The sequence below is a fragment of the Nothobranchius furzeri genome, chromosome 5 (genome assembly GCF_043380555.1).
Source record: "Nothobranchius furzeri strain GRZ-AD chromosome 5, NfurGRZ-RIMD1, whole genome shotgun sequence".
NCBI classification, from domain to species: domain Eukaryota; kingdom Metazoa; phylum Chordata; class Actinopteri; order Cyprinodontiformes; family Nothobranchiidae; genus Nothobranchius; species Nothobranchius furzeri.
In genome coordinates, this window is record NC_091745.1 from 35,959,796 (window position 1) to 35,976,376 (window position 16,581).

General features: G+C 43.7%; 1 protein-coding gene across 1 annotated transcript in view; it reads right to left on the reverse strand.

Annotated features, from left to right (window-relative positions):
• Nucleotides 1–16,581, reverse strand: part of ankrd28b (ankyrin repeat domain 28b) — a 50,365-nt gene that overhangs the window by 20,012 nt on the left and 13,772 nt on the right. The window contains exons 5-14 of the mRNA XM_054740300.2: nucleotides 14,887–15,087; nucleotides 8,174–8,261; nucleotides 7,871–8,013; nucleotides 7,577–7,789; nucleotides 2,194–2,272; nucleotides 1,955–2,069; nucleotides 1,693–1,775; nucleotides 1,520–1,583; nucleotides 1,363–1,431; nucleotides 1,141–1,281 (exon numbers count right to left, since the gene is read on the reverse strand). Coding sequence (XP_054596275.2) covers nucleotides 1,141–1,281; nucleotides 1,363–1,431; nucleotides 1,520–1,583; nucleotides 1,693–1,775; nucleotides 1,955–2,069; nucleotides 2,194–2,272; nucleotides 7,577–7,789; nucleotides 7,871–8,013; nucleotides 8,174–8,261; nucleotides 14,887–15,087 — 1,196 coding nt within the window. The remainder of the gene's footprint in view (nucleotides 1–1,140; nucleotides 1,282–1,362; nucleotides 1,432–1,519; nucleotides 1,584–1,692; nucleotides 1,776–1,954; nucleotides 2,070–2,193; nucleotides 2,273–7,576; nucleotides 7,790–7,870; nucleotides 8,014–8,173; nucleotides 8,262–14,886; nucleotides 15,088–16,581) is intronic.

The window sequence follows — 16,581 nt, forward strand, 5'->3', positions numbered from 1 at the left end:
GATGAAACACCCGACCTCTCAGGCTGCTCACACATCGATCTTAAGTTGTCGCTGTTGCGCTCACGCCGTAATACAGTATTAGATGCGGTTAAAGTCAGACACAAAAAAAATTTTTTTTTACATGAATAAGTGATGGTTAGCCTGGTGGGGGGAGGAGAACCTGTCAAGATCGTCAACACTCGTTTATCTTAATGCTATTGAAACATGTAAACCAAAAAGCATTATATCCACTGCTACCTTTCTAATTTTAAACTCAGTAACTTCACCTTGCCCTGCCTGCTCCTCCTTGCTGCCCGCCGGCTGTGATCACAAGCGACAACATAGTAGTTCCTGCTGCTTCTTTGGGAAACAGCGCAAAAAAAAAATAAAAAAAATAAAAAAATAAATACTTGGGATCTTGTAGGCGTGGCAGTGGGATTTCAGCCGTGGCGGGTCGCCACGGCTACGCCTATGTAAGGGAAACCCTGATCCATCCATCCATCTTCAGCCGCTTATCCAGAATCGGGTCATGGGGGCAGTAGCCTAAGCTGAGACGCCCAGACTTCCCTCTCCCCAGCCAATTGGGCCAGCTCTTCCGGGGGAGTCCCAAGGCGTTCCCTGGCCAGATGAGAGACATAGTCCCTCCACCGTGTCCTGGGTCTACCTTTAGGTCTCCTCCCGGTTGGACGTGCCCGGAAAACCACACCAGGGAGGCGTCCAGGAGGCATCCTGACCAGATGTCCGAGCCACCTCAACTGGCTCCTCTAGATGTGGAGGAGCAGCGGGTCTACTCCGAGCCCCTCCTGGATGACCGAGCTTCTCACCTCATCTCTAAGGGAGAGCCCAGCCACCCTGCGGACAAAACTCATTTCGGATGCTCGTATCCACGATCTCATTTTTTCGGTCACTACCCAAAGCTCGTGACCATAGGTGAGGGTAGGAACGTAGAACGACCGGTAAATCGAGAGCCTCGCCTTCCAGCTCAGCTCTCTCTTCACCACAACAGACCGGTACAACGCCCGCATCACTGCAGATGCAGCACCAATCCACCTATCGATCTCACGCTCCATTTTTCCTCGTACTCAGTTATTGATAATGCCAGTAATCCTGAATACAAAAATATTCACACAGAAAACGCTAAACATGTAAAATGTTACTGACTTTCCATCTGTGTCCGAAGCAGCTGCGTAGTGGAGGGGAGTGCATCCCCGCTCGTCCAGGTCGTTGACGCCAGCCCCCGAGCCCACCAGAGCAAACAGGCAGTGGTAGTTACAGTTGGCAGCAGCATAGTGCAAAGGAGTCCTGGATAACAAAAACAAACAGCTTTAGCTACCAGTACAAATGTGGTCTGGTGATCCAGGTCCATCTGTAAACACCACAAACCTGCCAAAGCCGTCCTTTCTGTTAAAGTCTGCCCCAGTGTTGAGAAGAAGGTTGAGACATTCCAGGTTCCTAGGAGGATAAAAATGAGTAACCACAAACATTCTCTTCTGTAACATCTTTAAGTACATATTCATAGATGATCATCAGCTGGACTCACCCTCCCGCAGCTGCAGCGTGTAAGCAGGTCCTTCCAAAGTCATCAGGAGTATCGATATCAAAGCCTGCACAGAGGGACGAGTTATCAACAACATCGCAAGATGACAGAGGGCAACATCTGACTGTCAAAGAACTGAACATCAGATGTGATTTTGTGGAATAAAGAATAATCACCTGATGACAGGAGCTTTCGACAGCAGTCCGAGAAGCCGCTGAGAGCAGCTAAATGCAGCGGAAACATGCCGTGAATTCCTCGTCTGAAAATCAAACAAAACTGTTTTCGTCAATTATAACAGAACTTGATGAATTGGCTCATTTGATCACATGCTAACAATTGTCGGTCTGAGATGTCAAATTGTTAAAACCTGCAGCTCTTCTGCAATGTTCACTTAAGTCAGAGGGGAAAAAACAAGCAGCAGCAGAAAGGCTTCCTTACTTCGCTGTGTCAGCTTTATTGGTGATGAGTGTGTTAATCAGGAGCTCGTGTCCATATCGCGCTGCGATGTGTAGTGGTGTGTTTCCGTTTTTGTCTTCACAGTCAATCTCAGCACCTTTATTTTGGGGTGGGGTGGGGGGAAGAAATATGGATAGCAATTAGCTAGAGACAAGTTTTACTTTTCCATTGCAGCAAGACCAATAAAGTTCATGAAACTACATTTTAAGAAGGAGCCTCACCATTTTCAATGATTGCTTGAGACCTTGAAAACCTCCCGTGGATCGCGGTCATGTGTAGGGGGGTTTTCCCATCTTTACTCTGAGATCAAACAAACACATAATAAAATGACATGCTAGGTTATTAAAATGCTACGCTAGTATCTGACCGATATCATTTTGCATACACAGCAACAACTTAGAGGAGTTTTGGTTTAACCTTTATTTAGGGCAGCAAACAAGTCAAATAACAGCTGCAGGTAGTGAACTCAGATAAAATGTGTTATTGATTTTAGATGAGCAGTGTATGCCAGTTAAGCATAAAATACACCCAATGACACATTCCACACACACTTCTAAAAACTCTAAATGTTCCTCCTCTAAAGTGGTTTCAGATCTTAGAACAAATTCTATTTTAACCACAGAATTAATGTAAAGCTGAATCAGCAGTGGAAGAATGTGACGTCATTGATCATCTTCCTGCTGGTTGTCTTAGTAGCACGGGGCGGTCACATTATGCACCTCACAGAGACACAAAGCAATCACTGTTGACTGAGCTGAGGCTGAAACGGTAGATCTACTTGTTGGGGTTGGGCCATTAGCAGAAATTTTCCCATCGTCAGTCCAAAAAAAGACGACGGGCGTGGGCGTGTGACGTCATGACGCACGGACTGATTTGCAAACACAAAAGAAGCCAAAAAACTGATTTGTTTTTAAACAAGCACAGTGCATATGTTTGCTGGAACAGAACTGTAGATTGTTCTTTTTGTTAAATTTAGTATTTGTAGTTTGGTAGAGTCACGTATGACACAAAGTGTTAAAAAGAAGCCTGGTCTTTGGTACCCACCATTGTGCTATTTTATTGTAGCTAAATGGTTTTTTCTGAACATAGACTACTGGCTTTCTTCCTGTCATGACTGAGTAGGAAAGGAAATGAATCGCTGCTGCGTTTGGACACTCTGAAGCAGCATGTGCTCGCTGCCAGAAGTCACGTGACCCATGTATCCCCATCACTTTCATTTTTAAATAATCATTTGTTAAATTTCTATTCATTTTAATTAATATTTAGTTCAAACAAGCTGAACAGAGGGCTCCAGCAACATATACAATGCAATTAAACAATTTCACTTAAAGAAGGAACTCTTCACCTGCTGCGGCCCGAACGCACGTTCTTCCTGCTCCGAGTCAACCTGAACTGGTCACCTGCCGCTTGTGTGTAATCACACGTCTCTAGGGAACTTGCTGAAGGGGTTATGGGGGCTGGATTTTTGTCTCAGACAGACTCGTGGCTGTTTAAATGTTCTGGATGGATCCACGCTCCGCTGACACACTCGAAGCAGGTGCTGAATAACGATGAACGCTACTTCAGCCCAACTTTTTAAATCAGGAAACATTTCTCCAAATAAACTAACCAGAAATCTTCCAGACTCTGAAAGATAGAAGGGTTTCCACTTTCCACTCAACACGGCGCTCCCTGAGCCCCACCTCAGTGCGTGCACTGTCAGCAGCAGGAGGCGGAGAAGTAGTAAAGATGCTCAGATGCGCTGATGGAGACCTTTTCTTGACTGTTACCTCCACGATGTTCTCTGTGCGTTACGTGTAAAATATTTGTCATTAAGAAACAAACGCACGGGCAAACAAACAAACAACTGGCCTTCTGTAAAAAACCAACTGTAACATCTCAACCCATCGCTGATGGCCAATTCATTCGTCCCATCGCCCAACACAGCGTGACCACACATTTAATCCACCTCAGAACCCAACAGTTATAACAGAATATTGTGTCACTCTAAAATGTGTCAGAAAAGGAGAAGAAGCAGAATTACTGGGTTTTACGGACATTCAGGTCTGGGACGACAAGATCTGCTATCAACATTATCAAGACTAAAACAACCACTTATGTAATGTTATTATAATAATGCAAGCAACCCCTTTAATATGCAACATTTAAGCCTTTACTTACTCAAATGATAAACATTCCGCAGTAATGAAACGTCTGATCTCTGTTTTTTGAGGTTGTAGAGATCTACGTTATTGATCGCAGACAATTTCTGAAAATACCGATCTCTAGCCTCCTTCACGATTTTATTCCTGTAAGGGATGCGCTCATCCTTGTTCTTTTATCCATCCTTTTGACTCTTGTTCTGCTTCAACTCCAGCTTCCCCTAGCAACGCGAGTCTTACACCTACAATGGCACTAAGGGGGTGTGGCTGACATGCTGGTCATGTGTCTGGCGAAGACCGATATATGGAGGCTGGTAAAAATATTGAGTTCGTTTTCATCTATCCTACGATTAACTGATTGTTTATCGTCCCAGCTCTACGGACATGTTTATTATTATTAGTACAGGTACTAATCAGCTATTGTGTTACTCAACAACATTTTATCAGTAGTAAAATCTGAAATGAGGAGTTCAGCACTAGCTTTCTAATAATGATGCTGTGTAGATTGTGCAGGACGAAAACGCAGTGCACCCACTGTTTCTACCGATTCCTTTTTGGTGTTACGACCCGTACTTCATACATATTAAACACAGGTAGGCCTGGTCTGTCTGGGTGCTACACATAAATACCAAGTTAACTCACTTTTTCCAACACATTTGCAGTGGTCTCTAGTATAAGTGAATGCATTAAGAGTTGATCCGTGTGGGAATACATCCCTGGAGCTCTTGTCACAGGAAATAGAAGTTAGCAAGAGGAGCACCAAGGATTTGGAGTCTTATTTCCTGATATTTAGACATCTCACCTCTGATTGGCTAACAACAACACGACTCTACCACTGAGTCTGTTTGCTTTGCAACACTGATGTTTTATCCCCACAAATAACATAAGCCTGAAGGTGCTCTGCCATGTTGTGGAGTTGCTAATGCTAATAGTTAGCTTATATTAGCTGAGACACGCTCTGCCTTCTCCTGGACAGTAATCCAACAACAGCCTTCCCTGTCCAGAGCCAAGATGGGCGAGTTCATGAATGCTAATTCAACATGTGACATAGATACGAGTGGCTTTTCTCACCAGAGCGTTTGCTCATCTATTTTCTATTGGTGGCTAATGGAAATGGAGGTAGAAGACTATTTTCACACTCAGCCTGCATGTTGAACTCAGAGTGACCAATCAAATAAAAAAATAAAAACCTGGTAAAAAAAACAAGTTTCTCAATTAACTTGGTCTTTAAGAGCAAATCAACTTTCTTTAGCTGCTAAACTATATATGAGTGTCTAATCGTGCTGTAAGCACGTGTATTCACTTTAGTGCATCTTAGTTAACATCTAAATATTCAGCCTAGAACTGTCATTGTTGCGCCCTCTTCAGGTAAAAACTTGAATTTAAATCTGCCATCCCAATTGGCTAAGGGGTACACTATGATGTTAGCTGGTACATTATGATGTCACAATGCCATTGTGAGCATGTGTGTGTGTATTTGCTAGCGGCTCCGCCCTCAGTCTGCCAGTTAACAGCAACTGTTGCATTTTTGAAACAGGAAGTGAGAGTGGAGTAAGACTCTGTTAGGGGGTGACTTGCTCTTTAAGAGTTCAGCCTTTGCATTTCACCTTTTATGTAATGTAACTGGTAACAGAAAGTGTAACAGTTTTCCCCGATCCGGGCTCAGAAAGCTCATTGTTGCTTTTGGTTCCGAGGTCCCAGCTGAAGTTGAGGAGGAACAGAGATTTCTCAGTGATGGCCCCAAAACTGTGGGATGATGCTTTGCTTCATATTAGACAGCCTACTTCAGTGGTGGTTTTTATATCCAAGTACTTCTTATCTTCTGTATTTAATTCTGTGGGGTGACATTGTTGTGTTTTATGTATGATTGTTTTATGGGATTCTATTCTTTTGCAATGTTTGCATGTCCATATTCATGTCTGTACATAACTTTGTATGGCAAAAAGTCATTTTTAAAAGTGCTTTATAAATATGATAAATGACCCACACTTGTATACAGGTCCTTCTCAAAGATTAGCATATTGTGATAAAGTTCATTATTGTCTGTAATGCACTGATAAACTTTAAACTTTCATATATATTAGATTCATTACACACAACTGAAGCAGTTCAAGCCTTTTATTGTTTCTAATATTGATGATTCTGGCGTACAGCTCATGAAAACCCAAAATTCCTATCTCAAAAAATGTGCATATTTCGTCCAACCAATAAAAGAAAAATGTTTTTAATATGAAAAAAGTCAACCTTCGAATAAGTGATGCACTCGGTACTTGGTCGGGAATCCTTTAGCAGAAATGACTGCAGAGTGCAGAGTTGGCTCACTGCATCAAACGCAGCCACTCACCAACATTCATCTGCGTGAACGTGACCATCAGAAGGCTGAACAACAACCTACCGACAGCAGCTACATTTAAGTTTCCCCTCTGATGGAACCGCTGCTGCAGCATGTAGGTGTAGATGTCATCCTGACAGTTTTAGGTGAAAGCAGCTGGACGTTTCGGGTTATCTCAGAGACATTCTCATCCTAGAGACTTCTTCAGTTCCCAGACTTTGGTTGGGAGTTGTGGTCAGAAACAAACACACTGGTTTTGCTGCAAGTCTTTTTCTTTCTTTTTTGGGGCAGCAGCAGCTCAACAGGTTGAGCAGGATGTCCAGTAATTGGAAGGTTGCAGGATCGATCCCAGCTCCAGACAGAGAATTCTGTTGTTGTGTTCTTGGGCAAGGCACTTAACCCACGTTGCCTGCTGGCGGTGGTCGGAGGGACCGGTGGCGCATGTGCTCGGCAGCCTCGCCTCTGTCAGTGCGCCCCAGGGCAGCTGTGGCTACATCGTAGCTCCTCCTCCTCCACCTCATCATCATCAGTGTGTGTGTGAACGGGTGAATGATACACTGTAGTGTAAAGCGCTTTGGAGTCCTCTGGCTCTGAAGGGTGCTATATAAGCGTGGGTCATTTATCATTTCTTTCTTGAAAACATGTTTTTGTCTAAATGAAGGTGATGTTACTGTTCTTAGACATTAAAATTCATGTTGAAGTTCAGGTTATTCCATTAAATAGGACCTGTGGTGAGCTGGCTCACTTAAAAACATGTAATGTTTTTGGATTCTGCCACTTGAAAGCGATCCTAGACAAGGAAGTGGCTCTTCGCTGGAGCCAGTTTAGAACCAGCTCTTCCAAGAGCTCTGAATGGATGCTGAAACAGTTTCAGTTGGAAAAAGTACAAATGTTTCATCTACTGGTGCATTTACGTCTACTTAGAGCTGACCCAGTGTGAGTAGAGTGCAACAGGAGCATGCTGAAGTCAAGAGTTTCCCCAACAGGAGCTCTAAAACTATAAAAACGACTGTTAAACGTGCTCTAAACGTTTCTACTTGGGAAACGATTTTACACTTTGGAAACACAATGAAGTGATTAACTTATACATTTTGTGACACAAACACTTGCCAACATTGTGGTTCTGCTCACCTTTATGTTGACGTCCGCTCCATTGCACACCAGCAGCTCCAGACAGAGCGCTCCGTGGCGAGAAGCTGCGGTGAAGTGAAGAGGTGCAAAGCCTTTCTCGTTCACCTGGTTGACATTCGCTCCACTTTCGATGAGCTCATTCACGACCACGTCCTGTCCGTTATAGCAGGCCACATGCAGGGGGGTGTTGCCATACGCATTGGGCTCATTAATCTTAACAACAGCACAAGCACAAAGCAGTCATTTAAACAATGCCAGCGGCGTAGAGGTGATAGGTCTGTGAGAGGAACTTACATCCACTCCCAGGTCCAGAAAGTATTTGACAACACTAATCATCCCACTAGAGGCTGCTGCATGCAGGGGAGTGTACGACTTCTTATCCTTACAGGCCACTTCAGCTCTGTGAGAAGCTAGCAACTTCACCACTTCTATGTGCCCTAAAAGCACAAAAGACACACAATCATGGCAAAACTCATCAGGATCTTTTCTAAATTAAGCTGCTGCATGAAAGTGAACGCTACAGATTATTTTTTACAAAGAATAAAAACCCTTTCCTCAAACCTCTACCACTTTATAAACAAGATTCTGTCTTTTTACCCATGTAGGCAGCCCAGTGGATCGCACGGCGGTCCTTCTTATCGAAAGCATTGATGTTAGCTCCTCTGGAGAGCAGCAGCCTCACCATCTAACAGCAACAAGACACACACACACACACACACACACACACACACACGCACACGCACACACACACACACACACACACACACACACACACACACACGCACGCACGCACGCACGCACACAGTGTTACTCCACACATGTAATAATATTCGTCTACCCCCACCCGGAAGTTCCAACATCAGTGCTGATCACTTCTGAATAAATTAGGATACTTTGAACTTGTGACCTTTCCACTACATGTTGTAGTGTTGTTATGTTGCTAAAAAACACCTGCTGCAGGTTTTGTCACCATGTCACAGAAGCCAGACTCTTCCTTGGCCTTGGTGTTTACTACGGTGCTAGCCGGGAGTACTGATCTAGCTAGAAGGCTGTCACAACGGCTCCACATCCACGGCTTGCATAAACACTTCTGGTCTGCAGCTACATGATTATTGTGAACCGTTTGCTTGTGAGAGCACGACTGCACAAGAACACTCAAACTCCTAGAAAGAATCCAACTGTTTCAATCTGCAGCAAAGACACTCAGGTTTATTAGCTGAAGCGGTTTCTGCAGGACTGAACTGGGTTCGTGCCCGTCCCAACACCAGAGTTGGTTGTTTTCACAAAGTGCAGCCGGAACAAAAAAACAGCTCAGCCGAGTTAAAGGCTTAAAGCATCCAGAATGAATAGCTACAGAACACAATCAGACAGTTACATGTCATTTGTTAGTGAAATGCATTTTTAAATAGATTAAACATTAAAAGCTGCACACTAAACCCAAAGGGTGCATTGTGGCTGGTCTGGCAGCTGCTGACAGGAAGGAATGGGCAGACTGGGATGAGGATGAGAAGAGTTTCATCTCAAACTTGTCAAAGATGCGGCTGCTGTTCGGTTTGCTTGGTTAGCTGCTCGTCGTGTTTGCAAGTTTTAGGAGGAAAACAGAAACATGCCCTCTGGGCAAAATAGAAAGAGACAGGGAAGTAACTACACAGTAAGGAACAGAACACCATGTTCTCCCACTTAGAACTCATGGAGGGGTCTGAAATTCAAATACTAATGTTCTGACTGTAAAGTCAGGTCTGACAGAAACAGAGCCAGCGTGGGACTAGTGACGGGAACTCCGGCTCTTTTAGGAGAACTGCTTCTTACGGCTCGGCTCTCAAACGGCTCCTCACATGTTTTGTTTTTTAAATTATTTATCACCAGAAAATTATGTAAAATGTGTTAATATTGAAGTGTGAAAGCTCTCCCCAGCCATCATTAGTGTCTACAGAAGAGATTCATCACTAAATCAAACATATCAGATGTGTTCATGATCTAAAGCATGCAGGAAACCTGCTGGAAGCAGCCTGCAGCACCAGGTATGTCAGCTAAAGAGCGGCCCGCCACACTGAGGTTGTGAGTGTTATATTCTGGCTACAGAGGGCGGTGGGGTCAGAGACTTTTCATTAACCCTGTAAAGGGTCATTTTAGCACAGACTAGCTCAAGAAAAGGATCTAAAAATGTGAAAAATTCACCTAGCATCCCTTTGAATAGCTTCTAACATTACAACACAAAACAAAACTCATTTTAAATAACTAAAACAAACTGTACGTAAAACATTTATAGACGTAACTATTTACAGGTAAACAACTTATAAAGCAAAGACAATCACACAATAACATTTGTAGAGTCTGGTGAAGAGATGCTTTTGCCTTGCATAGTCTACACTCTTCCTGTGAATTGTCGATTAAATGTGTCCAAATCTGGCTGCATTTCCTGCTTCAACTCACGTCCTCCCCTTGTCCCCCTCCCTCCACTGCTCTGTGTGTTGGTTTACACCCATGCCTGTCCCCCGCTCCTCCCCTCCCCTCATGCACGCTGCAGACACAAGAGGAGCCGAGCAGAGGGCTCATCGATGAGTAGAGAGAGAGAGAGAGAGAGAAAGAGAGAGAGAGAGAGAGAGAGAGAGAGAGAGAGAGAGAGAGAGAGAAAGAGAAAGAGAAAGAAAGAGAAAGAGAGAGAGAGAGAGAGGAGAGAGAGAGAGAGAGAGAGAGAGAGAGAGAAAGAAAGAGAAAGAGAGAGAGAGAGAGAGAGGAGAGAGAGAGAGAGAGAGATGTCCAAGACTGTCAGTGCCAAAATTAATGCTGTATGCAGTCATGTTAGGTTTGACCTCCGTTTTCCAACAGATGTATAGTCGAGTAATGTCTGCAAAGTTTATTATGCTGCCTATGTCCAGATCACCAATGGGCTTGTGTCCACTGGCCGCCCCAGAAGCGTGGCTTAGTAGCTTAGCTCCCCAAAATTTACACGTGCAGATTTACTTTTATGTAAATCTAAAATAAAATACGCCATGACCTGTGACGACTGCAGCCGAAATATAAAAACTGAAAACAAACCACAGGCCTTTAGGATACATGATGCCGTATTTATTCTAGCTTATTATATGAAACGGCGAAATCTCACTTGATCTTGCAATTCTGTGATTTGGTGATCCCTGGTGACCAGCTGCATGGATCAGATCTGCAGCCGCTGCACATCTGAAATGCTCCTTGTTGGAAGGGACGAACCACTGAGGTCATAGGGAAAACGTGTCTACTACGTTACACATCTCAGTTACATCAGAGTTCTGTGTGGGCGCTCCGAAAAGGAGCGGACCCAGAATGATAAACTAGAAGCAGATACAGTTTGAGGTTGGCGATACCGTCGTTTCTTGTTTGGCAATGTTAATGTTTATTAATTATTTGTAATTATTTGTTAATGTTTGTTTTAATACTAGGCTTAAAATATTTTTATTTGATAGGGCCTATGGTTAAAATCTGATGTTAGCCTAGATCAGGACAAGTGGAGGAGTAGAGGGAGGTGGAGTGTACAGTCGGTAAAGACGGCTCTCCCTTGCCCTGCCGCCAACATGCCTCCATCTAAATAGGATAGATTATCCAGAGTTATCTCTGTAGTTATGCTGCTATAGGCTTAGACTGCTGGAGGACACACTGACCACATTTCACACTCTACTGCTTTCTTCTACAATCTGCTCTTTAACTGTATTAGTTCCTGCTATTTCAGCTGTTAACTTTATTTTTTCTCTAAGTGTTTTTCTCCCCAGAAGAAGCTACAACGACGTTCTGCTGAGCTGTGGTGGCCTCATGGAGGGGGCCATCGTCTAGCACACTGCTGCTAACCACTTAAACATTCTCCCTCTCCTGATAATAACTTTTTGTTTCCTTGACGTTGGATGTGCTACTACTAGTTTATCCGTTTAATCATAGATCCACTAGGATAAATACAATAAAGTTTATCTTTCACCAAATAGAATATTTACTAAGAAATCACAATGTAACCATAGAAACACTATTTGGTGTGTGTGTGTGTGTGTGTGTGTGTGTGTGTGTGTGTGTGTGTGTGTGTGTGTGTGTGTGTGTGTGTGTGTGTGTGTGTGTGTGTGTGTGTGTGTGTGTGTGTGTGTGTGTGTGTGTGTCTTCTCGATCCCCAGTGAGTCGTGGAGGATGGCTGCTTAGGTTTCTTCCTGTTAAAAGGGAGTTTTCCTCTCCACTGTCGCTGCATGCTTGCTTAGTATGAGGATTGCTGTATAGTCACTGACACTAGTCAGTGACTCGATGCAACCTGCTGGGTTCCTTATATAGGAAACATTATTTCTGATTGGCTTAATGAACTGACCTGAACTGGAATGTTTATTATGTGAAGTGCCTTGAGACGACTCTTGTTGTGATTTGGCGCTATATAGATAAAATTGAATTGAATTGAATGTTTATGGCTAGAGACCAGAGTAGTATTTGGAGGATAATGTTTATTTTGCTGCTCCTCTTTACGTTTTTAATTAAAATGCTGAGTTTTCGTTTTAGCTGACAGTGTTAGGGCTGCAACAAACGATTATTTGGATAATCGATTAATCGGATGGGGTCTCGACACGATTAATCGGATTACATGGGGAAATTTTTAAAAACTGCTAGGGAAACGTTATTTCTCTCCTTCCTTCACTTTATTTAACACAACATTATTAGAAAACAGTTCAATAGCAGAAAAACAACATGCCATCACCTAAATTGTCTTATAAGGTGTATAGACAGAGACCCTAAGCTACATCTATCTGTGACCTAAAATGCTTGGTCCAAGTTAAACAGCTTAAGGGCAATTCTCATCTGTTTTGTTTGATCTCATCTGTTGACATTTATTTTAAATGTAATTAAACATAGGCTGTGAATTAATCAAAATTGATCACTATTTCCTAAAATGACTGAAAAAATACCAAATAAAACAAAAGTAAATGAATGCCATCCTCCTTGCGATGATGCCCTGGGCAACTGCCATAAAGTCACATCAAGAAATGCTGCTGATCATTCCAATGATCCCAAATAGACTCACATTAGGCCACATGAAAGCAACTGAACCCAAAAATATATTAACCAGTATATAACTGCACTCTCACACAACACGCCTGCAGCAACAGTTAGGACTCCTCCCTCCCTTTTAAAAGCGTTTTTGCTTCTGAGGACATTGTGGTTGTAAAACCACATGCTAGTAGTCTGGCCCCGGTGTGATCAACCAGTTTCTGCGGGAATGTGACGGCGGAACCAGGGCCAGATTAACACTTTGTTGTACCCTGGGCAACAATATTCAAGGGCTCCATCATCACGACCCAAGGATCACCATAATGTGGTCACATACAGAATATTTTACTGTAATATACAGTAAATATACTCAATACTTGAATGCCTGACAACACGTAACCCGCCCAGAGTAACCTTTGACCCACCTCGTGTGGACTGACCAATGAGGAGAGGGTCTTAACTTGAGGCCCTCTCTTCATTGGTCAGTCTGCATGAGACTGACTCTCAACTGACGTTCAGTCGTAGGCAGCGAAGCGTCTCTGTGCAGTGCAAAAGCCCGGGTGGACAGTTTGTTTAATGTAGGGTGACCATATTTCCATTTCCAAACAAGAGGACAGGGGATCTGTGCCTATGACGTCACACTATGGCAACGCCACACAAACAATGTTGGGACCCATTTTTTGTAAGAACTAAATTAATATCAGATTCTGCCAATTAAAGGGCTCTAAAACAATTCATATGTAAATATTTTGCATATTTAATGCAAAATCTAATTTTTCTGCTTTAGTGCTGCAACAAGGTTTTATTAATAATAAATTATTATACCTTTTGTTTTACTACAGCATCGGTAAGCTTCCTGTGCACAGATTATTAAGGATGCTTGTTTCAGCTGTGAGATTAGACGATAGGATCAATGAAAAAATAAGTTGTCACACACTCCATGGAAACTTTCAGAGAATCCACAAATAGTGGCTTTCAAATGGTTTTGTTACTTTTTGCAAGTTTATAAAAGAAGCAGATGAGACAGCATGTCTGATAATTTAGTTTTTCATCTGATAATATTAGAACATGTCAGTAATGTCTGAGGGGCTTTTATAAACACTGTATAACTAACACTACTGGAGAGGGCATGAATTACACAGAGGCTTCTGGGGAGCCCAGTTATTGGGGGGGGGGGGGGGGGGCATTTTGCCTTGGCCCCCAAAATGTCTTGAAACGGCCCTGGGTGTGTGACTGAGTTTTGAAGGTGATCTGAATTGTATCAGATGTATAAATATAACATGTGTATAACTTATTGTTTTTTACTGGTAAAAACGTGTAGTGGTGATAAATCTACCTACATTTTACTTTTCAACACTTTGTTTTGTTTTCTTGTTTTTATTGAACTATTTTCCTGTCCTGTCTGTCTCTCATCTTCCTGCATCTCCTCTTAATTCTCCAGAAAATCTGTTGCCTGGATTCTTACCTTTTCACCTCATCAGTTACTTTTGAGCAGATCAAAGGGATCTCCTGACCGAAAAGCGCAGAGCGCGTTTTCGATGCTGCGTGAGGTGACATCACCACAGCACAGGTGATGAGCTCCGCAGTAGCGCGCTTCAGGCACAAATAAGACAGAAAATAGAGAACATGTGCGGACATGAACGATCGTGTGCTAATTATAGTTTTTTGGTTGCGCCACTTTGAGAATGGACCGTGCGCTGGAAGCAGATGCCTGGATCGCTGTGCAACAATGCGGAACCGGTTCGCAGCAGCGCAAGTCTGCTGGCTCTCCCTCGCGCTGATCTGCGGCTCTCCCTCGCGCTGATCTGCGGCTCTCCCTCGCGCTGATCTGCGGCTCTCCCTCGCGCTGATCTGACTTGCTCTGGTCTGCGCGCAAGGGCGGGCGGGAAGGGGGGGGCGCTTTTGGAAGAGTTGTGCGACACAACGAATCGATGACGCAATTCGTTGCCAACGCTTTTAGTAATCGATTTTCATCAAATTTATCGATTCGTTGTTGCAGCCCTAGACAGTGTATTTTGCATAACGGATGTCTAATTTGCTTCAATAATTAATAAATCGTACATCAAAGACTGACTTCATTCTTCAGGAAAACACAACCCACTCTGCTCCTGTAGGACAAGACCCCCACTGAAGGGCTTGTGGCAATAAATTCATCATGTACAGAAGCTCAAAAAATACAGAAGAGAAACATGCCGTTTAGTCATCGGCACCAACAAGCTAACCTGCAAGAGGAAGTGAGGAAATTTTTATATTTTAGTAGATGTTTTTACTGAAAGCTCTGAGTAGAGTTTCTGCAGACATGGTTGAGGCTGTAACATTACCTCCAGGTGGCCGCTGAAGGCTGCGTGGTGCAGCGCAGTCCGGCCTGCTCGGTCTGATACATTCACATTGCTAAGAAGAGGGACGAGAGCTTCGGCGCAGCGGACCGCCTTATTGGCTGCTGCGATGTGGAGCGGCGTCTGCCAGTTCTTGTCTCTGGCATTTACATCTGCAGAGTGTTTCACCAACACCTGGACAGCCTCCTGCAAAGAAATGTGATATAAATGTTTACATATAGATTTGCTTAGATACCGTAAATCCTCTAATACAGGCCCGGGCCTGTATTTGACTCAAGCTCATCAAGCTCCAGGCCTTTATTGGAAGGAGGGCCAGTATTAGAGGCAGGCCTCTATTTCTATTTGAGCAAAATGAACTAATGGTTCGCTGGAGTTTTTGACAATTAAAATTGCGCCCACATTTTCAAAGTTAAACACATTTCTTTTAACAACGGTAGTTTCTGCTTCAGCCATCTCCCCCCTCCTTCTACGCAGCGGCCGCAAACTCAATGATGTGCCTGCAGCCTCTCGGAGTTCCTGCTGCTCTAAACATTAAAATAATTATTTCATTTTCTGGTCCTCACTTCACCTTCAATGGTGTCTGTTTGTTGCAACCACCAGGTACAAAAACTAACTTGTTTTTATTTGACTATTTTTCTGTCCTGTCTGTTTATTATCTTCCTGCATCTCCTCTCAATCCTAAAGAAAAACTGCTACCTGGGTTCATATATATTCACCTCATGAGTTACCTTTGAACTGCAGTTCTAAAAGATCTACCGACCGCAAAAACAGCGGAGCGCTCCCTGCTTGGCGGCCGTATCATACAGTCCGAGCAATAAACGCGGAAGTTAGATACAAACACCCGTTGTGTGGGAGAAGCATCGAAATGAACTGTTTAATCTGCCCATCATTGTGTTGAGAGATCAGCAGTGTTTGGATCAACAAAGTGTGACTACTTTGATAGTGGAAACTGTATTTATGGCTTATTTTGTGCATTTAAAGTTCAGCCGCCATTGATAGTTGTTAAAAGTTGTTAAACCTGTGCATATGAAACAAAAAACGCCTTTTGTTTATCGATTTATTGTGAAAAAAGGAAGTTGTGCTTGCTCCTTTTCCTGTTGGGCAGTTGTGATTTCTGTCCATTGACTGCGGAGGTGCTCCGGCGAAAATAGGATCGATTCTATTTTTGCCGGACGCCGGAACAGAGGGCGGCGCATGGCGCCGCACTGCCGGAGCACGGCCGCAGTAGTAGAATTGCTCTGACTGACTACAACGGGACCGATTTTGCTCCGGCGTTTGTGTCGGAGCGGAGCGGAAGTAGTGGAATTTGCGTCGGAGGACAAGGTGATGCACGCAGCGCCCCGCTCCACAGCATGCAGCAAAACGCATCAGGCGCAAATAAAAGACAGAAAACATTAAAGGAAATGAACTGACATGAACGATCGCGTGTTAAATTAGTTTTTGAGGTGGCGACACCTGATTGTGACCGTGCTCAGGAGGCAGATCTACTGACCGCGAAAACAGCGGAGCTCTCCCTGCTTGGCGGCCGCATCAGTGATCTGTGCGTCGGAGGACAAGGTGATGTGCCCCGCTCCACAGCAGCGAAACACATCAGGTGCAAATAAAAGACAGAAAACATTAAAGGAAATGAACCGACATGAACGATCGCGTGTCGGTACCTATGCTCTGACACAGCGCGTT